The following is a 15,649-nucleotide window of genomic DNA, read 5'->3' as shown; positions in this document are numbered from 1 at the left end:
TGCCTTTGATGGAAGTCAATGATAAAGACCTGGGATGAAGAGCACTGAAGCCATTCAAAGCAGCCCCAACTTCGAAGAACACACTTAAGCAGCAGGCAAGCACTGGGTGGGAGATGCTTTCTATTTGGCTACATTTTATTTAAAAGCCAAGTGAACTCCTAAGGCATGCACTGTGCTTTTTGCTGCCACAAAACTTACAACTAACCTGCACAGCTTATTTTTTCCACAAGCAAGCAAGCAAGCCTCCAGCGAGTCTCATGTTCATCAGAGCTACAAATTGCTGTAAGGGCAAGTTATTAACATAAGCTTTTTGTCAAAAGAGATTCTCAGAAGAGTGTAAGACACTGATTAACAAAGTATGTACCTACCGCCCCCCCATCTGCTTCCTCCTATTTTTAAACCAGGGTCACGGCAGGTTTGGTTTTTGGTTCTTGTGCTTTTTACAGGTAAATCTGAGCAGGGTCTGGAGCAAGAGGGGAGCTCTGCCCATTGGGGAAGGAAAGCTGGCAGCTTCCAGCCACCCACCACTGCCTAATTTGCAGAAGCAGACAGAGAATGACTTTTGGATGGACAGAGACTCATTTTCACATGTTTTTATAACTTAGGAAACCATCACATTCTGCAGAGGCATCAAGCCTGTCTTCATGTCTTGCATGTCTTCAGAGGTCAGTGCAGGCACACAGGGTGTATGTGATGATATACTGCCCCCCCTTTACTCAGGTCTTCTACTTTTTTGAAACCCATCAGTAAGTAAAATACCTCCACAGAAAAGTTTCATATACGTATATCAAACTTGGTTTGGTTCCAACATTTATCCTACCAATGACCTGAAGGGGATTCCATGCCTCTGCATACATTTCTCCAAAGCCCTTCACAAAAGCTGCATTCCCCAACTCGCCCACACACTCCACACCTTCATAACAAACACCCAGGGCAGTCCTGGTCCCCCTCCCCGCGCTCCGGCTTTGTTCCATTCTGCTGCACGGCCGAGCTCGCTGAATAAACACGAGGAGCGAACCTGCGGCACTCATCCCGGCCCGGCGCTGGGTAATGTATGCAATTACGCTAATCTGCGAACAAGGCTGCCACTGGAAACCAAATACGAGAACGTCAGCATTCCTGACGAACGTGCCACGCTGCAGCCCGGCACAACAAGGAAAAGCTCCTTAACATACCAAATGGGACTTGGGATGGCGAGGGCTCTCGCTTGCCTCCGCGGCAGGAAGGAGTCACGGCCACCGCCCCGCAGCGAACCTCGTGAGGAGCTCAACAACGAGGCCAAGGGGCCAGAGCCTTTGCATATCTGCGCGGACTGCCCCAGCTTCCGAATAAAGAAAAGGCCCTTGGCTGCAGGAAATGAAACTGCGATTGGGATCGAGATTAGACGGCAGCCCCAAGTTAAGTGGAGTAGGTCTGCCATGAGTGCTACCTACAGATCGGCCATGTAGTGCCCAAACCACTGAAGTGGCATCACTCTCCTCCTTACCGAAGTGACCGCTATAGGCTTTTCTGTTTATCCCAAACCACGGCTGGAGGAAGCTGGCAAGGCGTCATCCGATGAAACCTGTCCTATTGCCTCTCCGGGTCCTCAGCCAGATCCAAACCTTCGCCTTCTCCCATATCTTAACCACCCCCACCAGACAAAACAGCCAGGCTATTCCAGCAATTGTAAAGATGGCCTTGATTCAGCAGTCTTGCTCCCAATTTCTTTTTTCTATGAAATAAAAAAGCAACGTTTTCTGCTCATAAAAGACCAGTGGATTCTTGGTGGTGTACTGGCATGTCAAATGCTTACAGTGAAATAAACCCCGCAAAGCTAAAAATCCTCATGGTGCATTTACAAGACTGTTGAAGATGGTCAGTGTAAAAGAGCAATCGGCTCTTCTGTTTTCCATGATTGATGAGAATATGCAACGCAAGATCCTACAGCTTTTCGCTGAAAGAACGATTGCGATAGCCACTGTCTATCTGATTAAACAGCACTTACTGTTTGTCCGTTTAAACACAAACCTGTGCCCTATATCAAGAATGACTCAGATTAAAACCAACATGTTAAAAGCAAAGAATAAATACTACACCTGAGGAAGTAAGGCCTAGGCAGTTAACACCTTTTCACCGCAGAAATATGCTCGTTAACTTGGGCCGACAATGAGGCTGCCTGAGAAACTAAAGGAAACTTATCTGTGCTTCTTTCCTAGTTACAGAGAGAAATCAGTCACCAGAATGAAAAAAAAAAAAAAAAAAAAAAAAAAAAAAAAGGAAGAGGAACAAATACACAAGAAGTTTCCAAACCTTTTCATCTTGTAAAGTCTCCCTGCGCTAAAAAAATTATTATTAACGAAGTTTCCATAAACCACAAATTTTGCATTGAGACTTAAACACATCAGTAATATTTATGTTCCATTAACGCCTGATTTAAACCAGTCCAAAAGAAAACTTCCAGCGTGAAAACTGAAAAGGAAAAACAAACAAACAAAGCCCTCAAAGCCCTCAGCGCCCTGCCCTGCTTTCAGTCCCCGAAGAAGGGGCTGCGACCCGGGCCACAGGACGCTGACCGCGGCGGGGCCGCGGGGTGCGCTATTCCCAGCAGGTTCCACCGGGGCTCCGCCGAGCGTGGCAGGGCCGAGGGTGCTCGATGAAGCTGCCGGGGAGCCTTGGAGTCCCCTCGCCGCAGCGCCCAGCAGCAGCCGTGCCCGCACGGCAGCGCTGCCCCAGGACAGCCCGCCCTTCCCGGCCGTGGCGGCAGCTGTCAGCCGCGCTCCCAGCCCGCTCCGCAGCTCCCTCAGACACGCCGCCGCCCGCCGCTGTCCCAGGAGCCGCCCCCGGCCCGCGGGACGCGCGGGCTCCCCGCGGGGAACGCTCGCTTCCTCCCGCTGCCCCGCCACCCAGCAGTGTCGCAACACGGCCCGGGGCCCCGCTCAGCCCCGCGCCCCCCGTGTCCTCCGGCGTCCCCGGGCCGCGCAGGTGGCACCGTGCAGCCCCCGAGCCCCGCGTACCTGTTCGTCGTCCCCTCGCTGGGTGGGCTCCTGGAGAAGAAGCGAGAGAAAGTGCTGTGCCAGGAGGGGCCGGCCCGCCGCCGGCTGCCCCCGCCGGACATCCCCGGGTGGGATGGGACCGGACCGGACCGTACCGGACGGGACCGGACGGGACGGGAGACGCCGCCAGCAGCCGCCCGGCACCGAGTCCCCGCAGCGGCGGCAGGCGGGAGGCGACGAGCGCGTCCCTCCGCCCCGGGGTGGAGCCGCCGCTCCGCGCCCCCGCCCCTGCCCTGCTGCCGGCGGGGCGGGCCGGGAGAGCCGCGCTCGGAGGCGGGGGGTGGCTGTGGCAGCGGCAGGAGAAGATGCGGGAGCCCCGTTCGCCCCCCGGCAGGCGGGAGGGCCGCGGGGGAGGAGGGCCCGCCGCCCCCGCGCGGGGAGGGCGGCGCGTTGTGTTTGGGTTTGTTGCTTCTTTTTTTTTAAGTTAATGGGTCATAATTATTGTGAACAAAGAGAAAAGATCAGAGGTTAAAAAAAAAAAAACAAACCCAAAACAAAACAACAACAAACCTCTGAAGAAAAAGGTTAGGCAGCCTTGAGAACCTACACTCCTGACTGACTGCAAACGCCAGCGCCAGCCTAGTGCTCTGTGAGACGGGCCAGCTTGGGGATATGCGCTTGTTTGTCCATGCAAAGTCAGGAACGGGCTTGGCGCTGTCCCGGGCACAGCGCGGCTGCCACAGCATGTGCGCCTGCTGCCCAGCGCTGTAAACATTGGCATCGAGCGAAGGCACGGGGCAGCACAGGCTTCAGCTCTTCCCTCTCTCTGTCACTGGAGGGTAAGGTCAGACCACAGGAGTTCTGTCTTTTAAAATGTTTACTTCCTAGAAAGGAGTTTGGTTTAGTTTTTTGTTTGGTTTAGTTTTTTGTTTGGTTTTGGGCTTTTTAATACCAGTCCCTTCATTTTGCTCCTTCCAAGAGTTGTGGCAAATGAGGGTATGGAAAGAGTTCGTCCCATGTTTAGGATCTGAAAGTGCCACATAGACCAAGTGTGTAACTGAAGAAGTCTTTCCACGATGGTGGGAATACTCCAGTCTGTGTTAGATATATCTTTTGTTCTTTCCTTGTTAAGAAATGCAGTTTATTGTTTGCTGGGTAGGGGTAATACATTTGTAAAGGTTATAACTTCCATAACAGCTCTTCCTTCCTATCACATGCTGCTTTCTGCTGATTGACCCTGTTAAATAATTTACACCAGCTCTGAATGGCAGTGAAAAAAATCTTGGTTTTTTTCTACTAAACACAGTTGTGTGCTTGTACAGGAATAGTGGACCCAGAATAATCTGCTTGTGCTTTGTGCCACTATTGTAGTTGTTAATAGTTGTTTGCCATGTCCTTTTAATTTCAGAACCTCATTGACAGGGCAAGTCTCAAATACAACCCAAGAGGTCACCCTACAGGTGACCTTGCCATTGCAACAGCACAGTGACAAATACTACCCTCATTTTATAGATCGAGGTGATGCACAAAACCTTAATGATTCACTGAGTGTGAGCTACTGGTAAAATAGACCAGCCTCGACTAAAGGATTTAAAATTCAGAACCACACTTTCTCATCTTTGTGAGCATCTCTGCTGTTCTGTGTGACTGCCTCCACCTTTCACCTTTCTCTCAGCTCCTCTTTGTTTTGTGCCATCTCACAGAACTGTGGAATGGTTGAGGTTAGAAGGGACCTTAAGAAGTCACCTGGTCCAATCCCCTACTTAACCAGGACCACCTGGAGCAGATTACCCAGGACTGTGGCCTGATGGCTTTTGAATATCTCCAAGGTCTCTGGGTAACCTGTGCCAGTAATGTCCTCTCTTCTGTAATTTTTTTTCCATTTGTTCACCTTAATCCATACCCAAACCTCTTTCTTAACCTGTGTCATTGTGACAGGCAGATATGAAGCTGGTACTCTACGCCCATCTGCAGAGCAGCAGCAATAAAACAGCCTGAAAAAAACTTTCTGTCTGCTTTTCTGTCCTCTTTTCCCTACCTCAGCTATGAACAGATCTTTAAGAAGTGTGCAAACAGCTCTGCTTTGTGTAGTCCAAGTCTCATATAGCTTTGATGTGGAATTTAAAAACACAGACACAGCTGGATATTGGACATGCACTTAATTTTTAAGCAGTCAGAATTGGGACTAGCTGGTTGGATCACAGGTTACAAAAAGATTTCTCACAAGATAGAAACCAGTCACAAACCTTATTCAGGGGACCAGCACATAGTACACAAGGTTCTGTCCATTTTTCAGTGTCCAGACCAGGAGCATACAGTCTCTCAGTGACACAGATGCCCCAGGCTTTGCACACAGCCATTAAATGTTTCATTCCAGAACAGTAGAGAGGAAAACAAGAAGCCACATTTTTAGAGTAGCTACACATAGTCACCAATTCTCACAGAAATGGCAATGGGGGTTAAAACTGCAAAATGTAACAGCAGCTCCCAATGAAGCATTATAGAGGAGACACTCCTTCTGACACTCAAAATAGATGTAATTAGGCTCCAAAACCAAATTAGAAAAGTGGCAATTTATTAGGACTGCACCAACAGGCTGCAGGGAGGCTTAGGCTCTCCCTGTTTATTACTTTTAATTCTTCTTTGCCACACACATCTCACAGCTTCCCTACCTATTGCTTAAGTAAGATCTAATCCCTGAATAGCAAGGTAGCAAACCTGAATATAATAATTAGCATTTATAAAGCATCCGGTGTCTTCAAAGGATTTAAGCATTAATTAAGCCTTGTAATCACCTCAGGATGTAGTTAAGCATAATATGGTGAGTGGTTTGCACACACAGAGGCAGTCAAAACACCTTGCTGCATCCAAAGGCTGTCCACATGTGCCCAGAGGGGCACCACAGGGCAGCATGAAGCATTACCAGGGCTCTGCTTGTCCAAGAACAAAGAGCCAACCTAATCAGAAATGCTAATCCCAAACAATAACATTTTGTGTTCAAATCTGTTCCTCCTTTCTTCACTGCATCTAAAAGCAGAAAATACAGGAATGTACCAAAGGGCAGTTCTATTTCAGGCAAATAACAAAAATATTAAAACTAATCAACATAGTAAAACTGTATCAATATAACAGATGACCATGGCACAGGCTAGAGAATCCCTTTCTGGGTTTTTTTGTACCGTGGAGTAATCGAGTATCACATAACCTAAGAGTAAATAATTTTGACACATTTAAAATAATAAAAGGGGAAATTTAGCCACCTACACTTCCAGCAAGGGGGGAAAGGGAAGCTTTTACCCACAGCTGCAGTATCTGCCATGTGGCAGGTGGCCTCACACATTAGCACAGCTGCCGGCATTAACAGCAGCACCAACACGTGCAAGCCAAGACAGATGGGGCAAACAGGTTCCTTTCCGCCTCAGATTAAAGTGCTCACATGTGGCCCACATGAGGTAATAAGGCAACACCAAAGGCAGGCAGAAACCATTAAAACACAGTTGCAGAGGGATAGAATTGCACAGAAGAGGAGAATGTCAAGCAGGGGCTCTCAAAGTCTTCTTTTTTCCATAATTCATCCTGCCCAGAGTGTCACTTGAATGTTGTGTAAGAGAGGGGAGGGTGCTGTGCCTATTCCACATCCACTTAATTTTTCTGCTTATAATTCTGATTATAATGGTTGCGCAGAAGGGAAACCTCCCCCTTCTCCTTGCTGATTTAGAGCGAGCAGATGGTGAAATTTTAATTGTGCTTTTTGTATTTCCTCCTTTTTATGGGTTCTTAAAATCTTGAGTCAAATCTTTTGTTTTGTTTGGATACCAAGAAGGAAAGCAAATTTCCATCACTCTGGTTTAGGAGGAGCCCTCTTTTCACACCCTTCTTTCAAAACTTTCCTGATACATAAAAGTAAGAACTAGGGGAGAAATGTAGTCTTAAAACCTTGAAATGAAACATTTTGCCTGCAAGCACATTTCACACAACTATTAAATGAAAACTCCTCAAACTGTTTCCATTGTTGGACCACAACAATAATAAGTGCTTTTGTGTTCTGAGATGTAACTCTGCTATGCAAAAGCAACTTCAGTTTTCCATTTCATACATGTTAATCCAATTATCTATCAAAATATTTTATAGAGCTCTGCTACTTTTTCTTGTTAATAAACACTCCCATTTTCCAGGCTCTTACCTTTTTCCTTTCCAGTCTATAATCTATTATGGCAAGAATTTTAATAGGTGCCGTGAGACCATGAATTCATAAATACATATAAAGGAATCATGGTGTGTAATATTTCCTAGCCATTTTTCACAATGTTGGTTGTCCAGATGTTGAAACAAATACAGATGACTTTCAAATCTCTAATCTACACTTTAAAATGAAGGTGACCAACAGAATGGACGAGTTGCGTCTTGGCTATGTTATTACACAGGTGAAGGATGTTAGCAAGGATTTCTAGGATTATTTTCTATCTAGCCATGACCTCCTCCTGTAAAGTATGTGCTGTGCAGCTTCCAGCAATCCTCATCCTTTAACTGTAAACACACAGTTCCTCCATTTGATTTACTGAAAATGGTTTAAAAGACAGCCACGTGGTCAGCTGCTCTTGTTCAAATGCCTTCATGTGTGGAGAAGACAGCTGGAAATGACTCATGGGGTTAAACAGCAGCTTCTGAGACCCATAACTGTGTTCTTTATTATTTTGGGTAAGATTTATACACTGTGCTACCTATGGCCAAAGTTCAGTCTAGGAATTAAAATCTTTAAATCGTCTTTTTGGAAAGCTTCTTCTGTTTGTTTTCCACTCTATTTGTTTTTCACTTGTAAATTTGTGACATCTACACCTACCCAGTAGCAAAAGTGCTAAAAGGGGAAACTAACTGAAGTACAAAATAAGAAACCACCAACTCACCTACAGAATCGTTTTAAAGCAGACTTTTGCTGCACCTGGGCATGGAACAAAAAACACTCAGAAGCCTCATACTGTGCTGGGATGTATGTACCTAATTCCAAAAGATTTGACAACTTTCAGCTGATTAGCACAGCTTGTCTGGGAGGCTCCCAAGATGTTTCTGACAGCACCTCATATCAATTAAACTTGTGTGAATTGAAAATAAAGATTAAGCTCACTTGCCCTCTTACCAAGTTAGAGCTAACTAGAGCTCAGGAAAGTCTGCACGTCATGTAATGAGCTCTCTGTAAAACCATCCTGCTCTGAGTCTGCTCACCTGCCAAGACAATCTGTCTATTCACCATCAGCATTCACAAAAAATTGTGGTTAAACAAAGTGCTTCAGTAAGCTGATTTCATCCAAATTCTAACAAATATTGTAGATAGTGTAAAAAGCAGAAAAAATAATTCAATATTCATAAGAATGCAAGAACTTTCAAAAGAGGTATCTTGCATGCAAATAAAAGAAATCCATGAAATACATTACCAGCTACTTATACATTGTAATTAATTTACCACTTTTCCACCTAGAATGTCTTTTGAATATCAGATGTGTGGTTAAAAATGAATACACACCTTTCTAATACACCTTTTATACACCTTTTCACCTACAAATATAGACACTTTCAAATATAAAATCAAATTACTATTCTAATGGGCTTACTGTATTTCCATGCATGTACATAAATGTACATTTTTAAATTTGCAGCTTCCTAGGCCGTTTTTAATTGTGGTACAAGTCTATGTACTGTAAATTTAGGCCTCTGGACAGCAGACTTGCCTTTCTTAACTACCTTTCAAAGATTTCATAAAACAAGTCCCTGGACCCCAAGGCTTCCTAGAACCATTGACTGCAGACACACCAATGTGGCCCCTTGTCTTTCCTGCTGGATTTCACAACAAGAAGAACATTTTTAACCCATTGCTCTGGACTCTTTATAAAATAGTATTTTAAATGTTTGAAAATTATAATGTATATATATATATAAAGAAACCTCTTACCACATTTATACCGAGCATGTGTGTAAGCATATTCCGAAAGGAATAATCATCTTTAGTGTCTGGAGTGGAAAATATTCTGTATATAGAAATGACTCTAAGTACACCAGTCTCTAACAAGGAGAATTCTTATGGATTGAGGCAAACAGAATCATAAAAGCTTTTGGCTGCTAATGTTGCAGAATCCCATCTGGTTTCATGAAACAACTTATTTTCCTCTCCATTTAAGCTCCCAGTAAGAAATTTAAAAAAAAGAAAAGAAAAAGAAAGAGAGAGAAAACAAAGAAGAGATCTTTTCTCATGTATGCAAATTATACCCATAACTTATTCCAAACAGGGAGAAAATACTTCAATCTTATTACAGAACAAACAGACAAAGAATCTGATTATTGGCACACAAGTTCCACATAACAATAAACAGTCTATGCAACACACAGAAAAAGGGTAAGAAAGAAATTTCAAAGGCCAAGTTTATAAGAATTCAAGTTACCATTGATCAGACTTTGCCTGGTTAGCTGGGTAAGTAACAGCATAACTGACCCCCCACACTCTCATTTGTTTTGTGGGTTTTTTTTTTTTTTAATTTTATTTTTAAGCCTAACACAACAAAACCTTTAATAGAAGAAAGAAGATTTCTTCTAATTCCCCAGAACAAAAATTCTGAGTAATCCATGTTTCCTCACTCAAGCATTCATTGTTAGTAAAGGCAGAAAAGCTTTTCCAACAAAGTAACTGCCATCACAAGGAAACGTCTGGCAAATGGGGATATGAGCCTGGAACAGTCTTTTTATCTGATGTTGTTATTTAGAAATATTTTCTGTATTTAATGCACATCTGTAGTCCAATAAAATATGACTAAGAAGACTAAAGGGGGTTTCTCTACAATGGAAGATGGTATTTAGAGAATGCATTTAGTGTAGTTCATTAACAGTAGAGGTACTCTATGTTTTCCAATTTTCAGGGTGTGCTGAACTGCTGCTGAAAATAAAGGCCCATATTACCTCTGTGGTAAATCAATTCTCTGGATAAAGCTTTGTCTTTATATTAGGAACTGATTGAAGTATTCCTATTTAGTCTGATGCCAGTATCAGATCACCTGTCATTCACTTCACAGCTCAGGCATTACTACAGCCTATAAGAAATCACACGCTTTGTATTCTGCATAAATTAAGGACTTAAATGCATTACCTGACATAATGACAGAACACACACCTCAAGAAAAGCATGAGACTTATCACCCACAAAAAGAGGGGGGTTTAATGCTTTTTTAAATCATTGCATGACAGAGTAGACACAGAACTAAGTAGTACTTTAACATTTATGGAATGGTTGAAAAGGAAATTTGGTACTTAAAATTACTTCTACAACCTGAATGACTTGATTTTGCCTATATGTCTTTTAATTTCCAGGAACTGTAATGCTACAACACAGCTTTATTATACGATATGTACCTATAATAATAGTGGTAAATCAGCATTGAATGGCTGTTCTACAATTGTTTTCTAACATAATAGTGATCGATCTTATTTTATAATGGTACCAATGAAAGAAATAGTAAGACTCAAAACTTAACTGCAAAATACAGCAATTCTTTCTAATCACTAGATTGGATTAGTTTATAGATCAATTTAGCCTGCTCTGAAACTGCTGCCAAAAATTTTTTAGAGCATTAACTTGCTCTTGATTTAAAGCTCAGTAGAGGACCTAGAAAACAATTATGCATAGGTTCTAGGCATCTCAAAACATAATAACACTTCCCTGTTGAAAACTACCTAAGGATGTAAAAGACCACCTCAAAAACAGAACTGAAGAGGGAATAAAACCAAGTATTACAAGGGAAAAGCAGCAACTTCCCCAGCAGAAACATTCCACCCTTGAAAAGAAACCCTTCACCTTCTTACTTCTCTAAAGCAAGAATTAATGACTGGCCAACAACATCACCTCACAGATAGAAATGTTAAATTGGGTCCCAGATGCTTTCATGTAACTCACTGATGATGTAATACATGATGAACAAAATCCTTGGAATATTGCCATCACTGAAAACAACATCCACTTCCTGGTTCATTGATTCCATTTGTTACTCATTACACCAATTTTTAGACACTTTTTTTCCTTTTCACTTTGTGCCAATAAATGTTGGTGGATAAGCTTAAAACAAAGAGAGATTTACTTGCAGAGTGATAGTTTCAGGGAAAAAAAAGATTGCCAAATTCTTTTCCTAGTAACACCTTTAAACCTGTGTGATCATAAATAGAGAAAATGGCAAGAACAGCAGTGCTGCCTGACAGACAACTCTTTTATTATTGACATAAAAATTTTAGTATTTATAATTATTTACTCATGACTTTTTTTCACAAGTGACATTATGCCATTTCCTTCAAGCTGGAAGTGTTACCCCTTAATCCCTGTCCAATGGTCATATCCTGTATTTGTGAAGTAAACTTTCCCAGTTCCAAGTGAAGCACTCTACAAACTTGTATTTTTCCTAAATATTTCACATGCATTATTCCTGGGGAACCTTGGCTTGTGGAGACCTCTTGCCAAGTTCTGCTGTTCTTTCACATGGTTCCAACCCCATGCTTTGAAAACTTTGGGATTGTTTCCCTCTTAGGTTTGTACAGGCATGCCTCCACTTATGCATTAATTCAGGTCAGGAGGGTATTTTGAAGATAATCCTCACTAGCAGTGCTTTTGTTTACATGGCAGAGTTGGCTGGGAGGTCAGAAACTGATTTCTTTTTGGATGAAACTACACCTCAAAGCCAAGAATACACAGCATGCTCCAAGGACTGAGAAGCCCTTGGAAAGGCTCAGGCTGGGGGAACTGAGGCCACACAGATTAGGACATCAGGCTCTCAGCACCAGCTCTCTGCTCTGTAAAAGCAGGTTGATGGGGCTGCTGTCATTAGTCTGTATTGCCAAGCATCCACTTCAATCATTTATCATGGTCACCTCACTGAGCCTCATGAGGCTTAAGTTTCTTTATTATTCACTTGCATGACTCCAGCCCAAATAAATTTCCTCCACACATCCCAATTTTCTTGATTTTTTAAATATTTCCTTACTGTCTTTTCTTCCCTTTATTGAAACTATTAGGCAACTCTTCAGCAAACTAAATTTGGTTCAGTAACTATTTTACGAGGCCTTCAATCTACTTACTGATCTTCAAAGACAATGTTGTTTGCCAAAAGACTGCCTAGCATGAAGTTGCTAAATTTACACTTCCTTTACTACACAAGTTACTCTGTTCTTCAAAGGTGCTCCCTGAATCCCAGAGAAATTACAAACACCCCCTTTCGAGCTGGTGCCTGAGTAATATGATTGTAATACAATTAAGTTCATCTCCTGGGAAACAGTTTGGAGAACACAAGATCATTTAATGGTAGACAGACATTAGGAGCCAAGCTTTCATTTCAAGGATTTATTTTGAAAAACAGTAGTGGGAGGGGGTTTCATGCTGTCATTAGGAGAGTGGGAAAAGCAAACACGGCAGATTTGCATGGTGAGATCCTGACATGCACTAAAGGAGAACAGTACATTATCACGTACATGCTGTACTTGTGAGAGCAAGAATTTCGTATGGCCAGGAAAATTCAACCAATTAAGTGGTAAATCCAACTGGCTGAACAGTGGCAAATTAATTACAAAGTGCTGGTTCACACAAACACAGATGCTTCCCTGATGTAACTTACTGTGACAGGAGCTACAGAGCCTTGAACTAAAGGATGGTTACAAAATATTACTAAAAACACTTGGCATTTGTTACAAGAGAGCATTTAAAGCTCTGAACTCTGATTAGCTATTCCACACAGTATTCGTTTTGCATAGTAACAGTGCATTTTTAAATTTAAGCAGTAAAAAATAATAAAAAAGGATCAGGGCATATAAAATTAACCTTTGAAAGCAAACTTTCCTGATCCTTCTGAAAGAGGAGAGTTGGAGACTTTCTTGGTAGTATCCTTTTTTGCTTTTTTAGTGCTGCCTTCTGTGACCTTCTCTCATTATCTATTTTGTTACTCAAAAAAAACCCACCCAAAGCCAAAACAACAGGGAAGGGAGCTGCAAAGTTTCAGTAGCAGAATACTCAGCTAAATTTAAAAGAAGCAGACTAAAAAGTTGAGGATCAAGATTCGTAAGGATTTCTGTAAAACAGGAATGAGGCAGGCCAGAAAGAACAAAATAAATGGATGACAGGAATTAATGATAAAAAGAGTGATTTTCCAACCAAGTAAAACTTTAAAAACAAGTCAAACTTAAAAAAACCCTCCCCCCAGCCCTATTCCTTTTGAGATTAAACACCATTTCTTGGCTTAATAAATGTTTGCTTTTAAGGACAAGCACTTTGAATCAGCATTATTTTACTTCTTATTACAAACAAAATGATATTTCCTACTTAAAGCTCCTAAGAGATAAGCTGCTTTCCAAAACAGTTGCACAGCTGTTTTACAGAAGCTCTGAAGTTCAACCTTACCATTCCACGTATTACCACATCAGAATATCTGTCTGCAGACAACTAAGCTGAGCTGTTATGTCTGGTCTTTTACAGCAGCTTATCTTTCATATTAGTAAATAAAACACCCCAAGGAAATTACAGTTAGAGGGCTGAGATTAAAAGGAAGCTCCATTACATTTACATCCTCACACTTAGAACTGCACTTGCTTCATGTGAAATTGCCCAGGAGTGTTGAGGCCATGCAGGCTTTCAGCACAGCTGCAAGCAGTAGTTAAACACAAGGTTCCCACGGACTGGTGCTCTCAGTACTAGAGAGGCACAGCTAGGAAAATCAGGATTTACACATTTACCTGATAGCCCACTCCTCAGTAAAGAGACCTAGAAGGCAACACTTTGTATATGAAAACAGCTGCACGATATTTCAGCTGAAAATGCTAGTCTTAAGCCTGACCAGGCATGTGTAAAGGAAATCATTATATATGTAGGTGGGCAGCATGCATAGAAGCAACAGCACAAAACACTGAGTGGGGTATAAAGACCAAATCCCCTGAGTTTCTTTTGGTCACTCTACTGCCCTTCACGTTACCACTCAATGCACGCACCTGCAGTAACATGGATAAAAAAAAAAAAAAGAGTATTCCCTTGTCTGCTTTGTTCCTCAGGCATAAAGAACTTGTCAATGCAAACTGTCTTGGAGCACCAGGATAGAAGTCATTCATCACTTTAACATCCTAAATGTAATTGGAGAATAGCATGGAAGTCTGATAGCCACAAAAACCAACTCCAAAGTAGTCTTTCTGCACAGATACCTGAGGATCTTGTGCAATATATGATCCTTGTCCCAAATTCAACATTTTTAGAGCAACTCAGGGCTCCAGCACCTGTAGATGTTAGTGACTTATGTCTGTACACCAAGGTGGGAAGGAGAGGTGAACATACAGAGATGCCCCCAGGAGATTTTATATTCACAGAATGATCACAAATGTTCTAAAAGTAACACATAGCTAATGGTTGAAGCAGTAATAAGGGGCGGGGGGAATAAAAAAATCAGCATTTTTTTAATAGACCTGTTCTTATTTCCATTCCTTCCAAGAGGTCTTCATTCAGACCACTGGCCCCAATTGGCCCCATAAGGAGGGAACAGAAAGAGATGTTGCAGAACAAAATCAATCACCCAAAAATCAAGAAGGGCAACAATAATAAAAGTACAAAACGAACTGCTGTTTTCAAAAAGCACTTCCTAAACACATTAGAGAGGAAAAAAAAATTTAGAGTGTTTCCCTTGGATTTGCAGATGGAAGAACAAAGCAGTAGGTTCAAACAGCTTCCCATGACAGTAAAGGCAACCCACAGGATAAACAAAGTGCTTCATGTAATTTAAAATAAACAAACAAACAAAAAAAAAATCAGAAAACCATCAAGATCCATACCATTCAAGGAAATCAGAAATGCAGATGGATTCTATGTAAGAAATTTTCTTTGGTAGAAAAGAAACTATTAACTTAAAACTAAATGTTTCATTTAAATATGACATATAAGTGATCCAGAATAATTACAAAATACTTACACACAGCGAAACAGTTGTACAAGTATTACTTGGAGAATAGTTTTAGATTAGATATGAAGAAGAAATTCTTTACGGAGAGTGTGGTGAGGCACTGGCAGTGATTGCCCAAGGAGTTTGCAGTGTTCCCACCCCTGGAATTGTTCAAGGCCAGGCTGGATGGAGCTCTGAGCAACCTGGTCTGGTGGAAGGTGTCCCTTGTCCAAGCAAGGCAGGGGCTGGAACTCAATGATTTTTAAGGTCCCTTCCAACCCATTATTTTAATTACTATCTTATCCAAAGCAAAGTAAACCCAAAAATTATCTGCCCATAATTCAGAGGAAAGCTTTTCAGAATGATATATTACTGTTCCTCCTTTGTATTTGATTTTTGTATAGATACTTAGATTCAGAGTTGACAAAAGGCCAACAGTGTCACAAAAAGAGACATGGAAATACTTCCATGACAAACTGAAGTGTACAAACCACAGCATCCTGTAAGAAAGATTTCTTACAGTGAGATTTTCTTCCAGCAAAGCAGGGAAGTTAAATTTAACTGTTCAATAACTGAGAGTACATGACACTGTTTTCCCATTTCAGCTCCCTTTACTCCAAATACTCTATGAGGTGAGGCCTAGAATGCATGCTGACAGAACATTTGTGTGTTTTATCTGCTAATGGGTGTGGGGGGAAGCTTTTGCAAGAGCTGCATATTACATATCCCACAGGGATCAGG

The 15,649-nt window shown here is 42.1% G+C and overlaps 1 protein-coding gene across 1 annotated transcript in view; it reads right to left on the bottom strand.

Annotated features, from left to right (window-relative positions):
• The window catches only part of CRYBG3 (crystallin beta-gamma domain containing 3), an 81,085-nt gene extending 77,877 nt beyond the window's left edge, over positions 1-3,208 (bottom strand). Inside the window, exon 1 of the mRNA XM_018916885.3 lies at positions 2,997-3,208. Coding sequence (XP_018772430.3) covers positions 2,997-3,097 — 101 coding nt within the window. The 5' untranslated portion in view covers positions 3,098-3,208. The remainder of the gene's footprint in view (positions 1-2,996) is intronic.
• Between the last annotated feature and the right edge of the window lie 12,441 nt (positions 3,209-15,649).

The sequence above is a fragment of the Serinus canaria genome, chromosome 1 (assembly GCF_022539315.1).
Source record: "Serinus canaria isolate serCan28SL12 chromosome 1, serCan2020, whole genome shotgun sequence".
NCBI classification, from domain to species: Eukaryota; Metazoa; Chordata; class Aves; order Passeriformes; family Fringillidae; genus Serinus; species Serinus canaria.
This window is presented reverse-complemented; position numbering and strand designations above follow the sequence as displayed.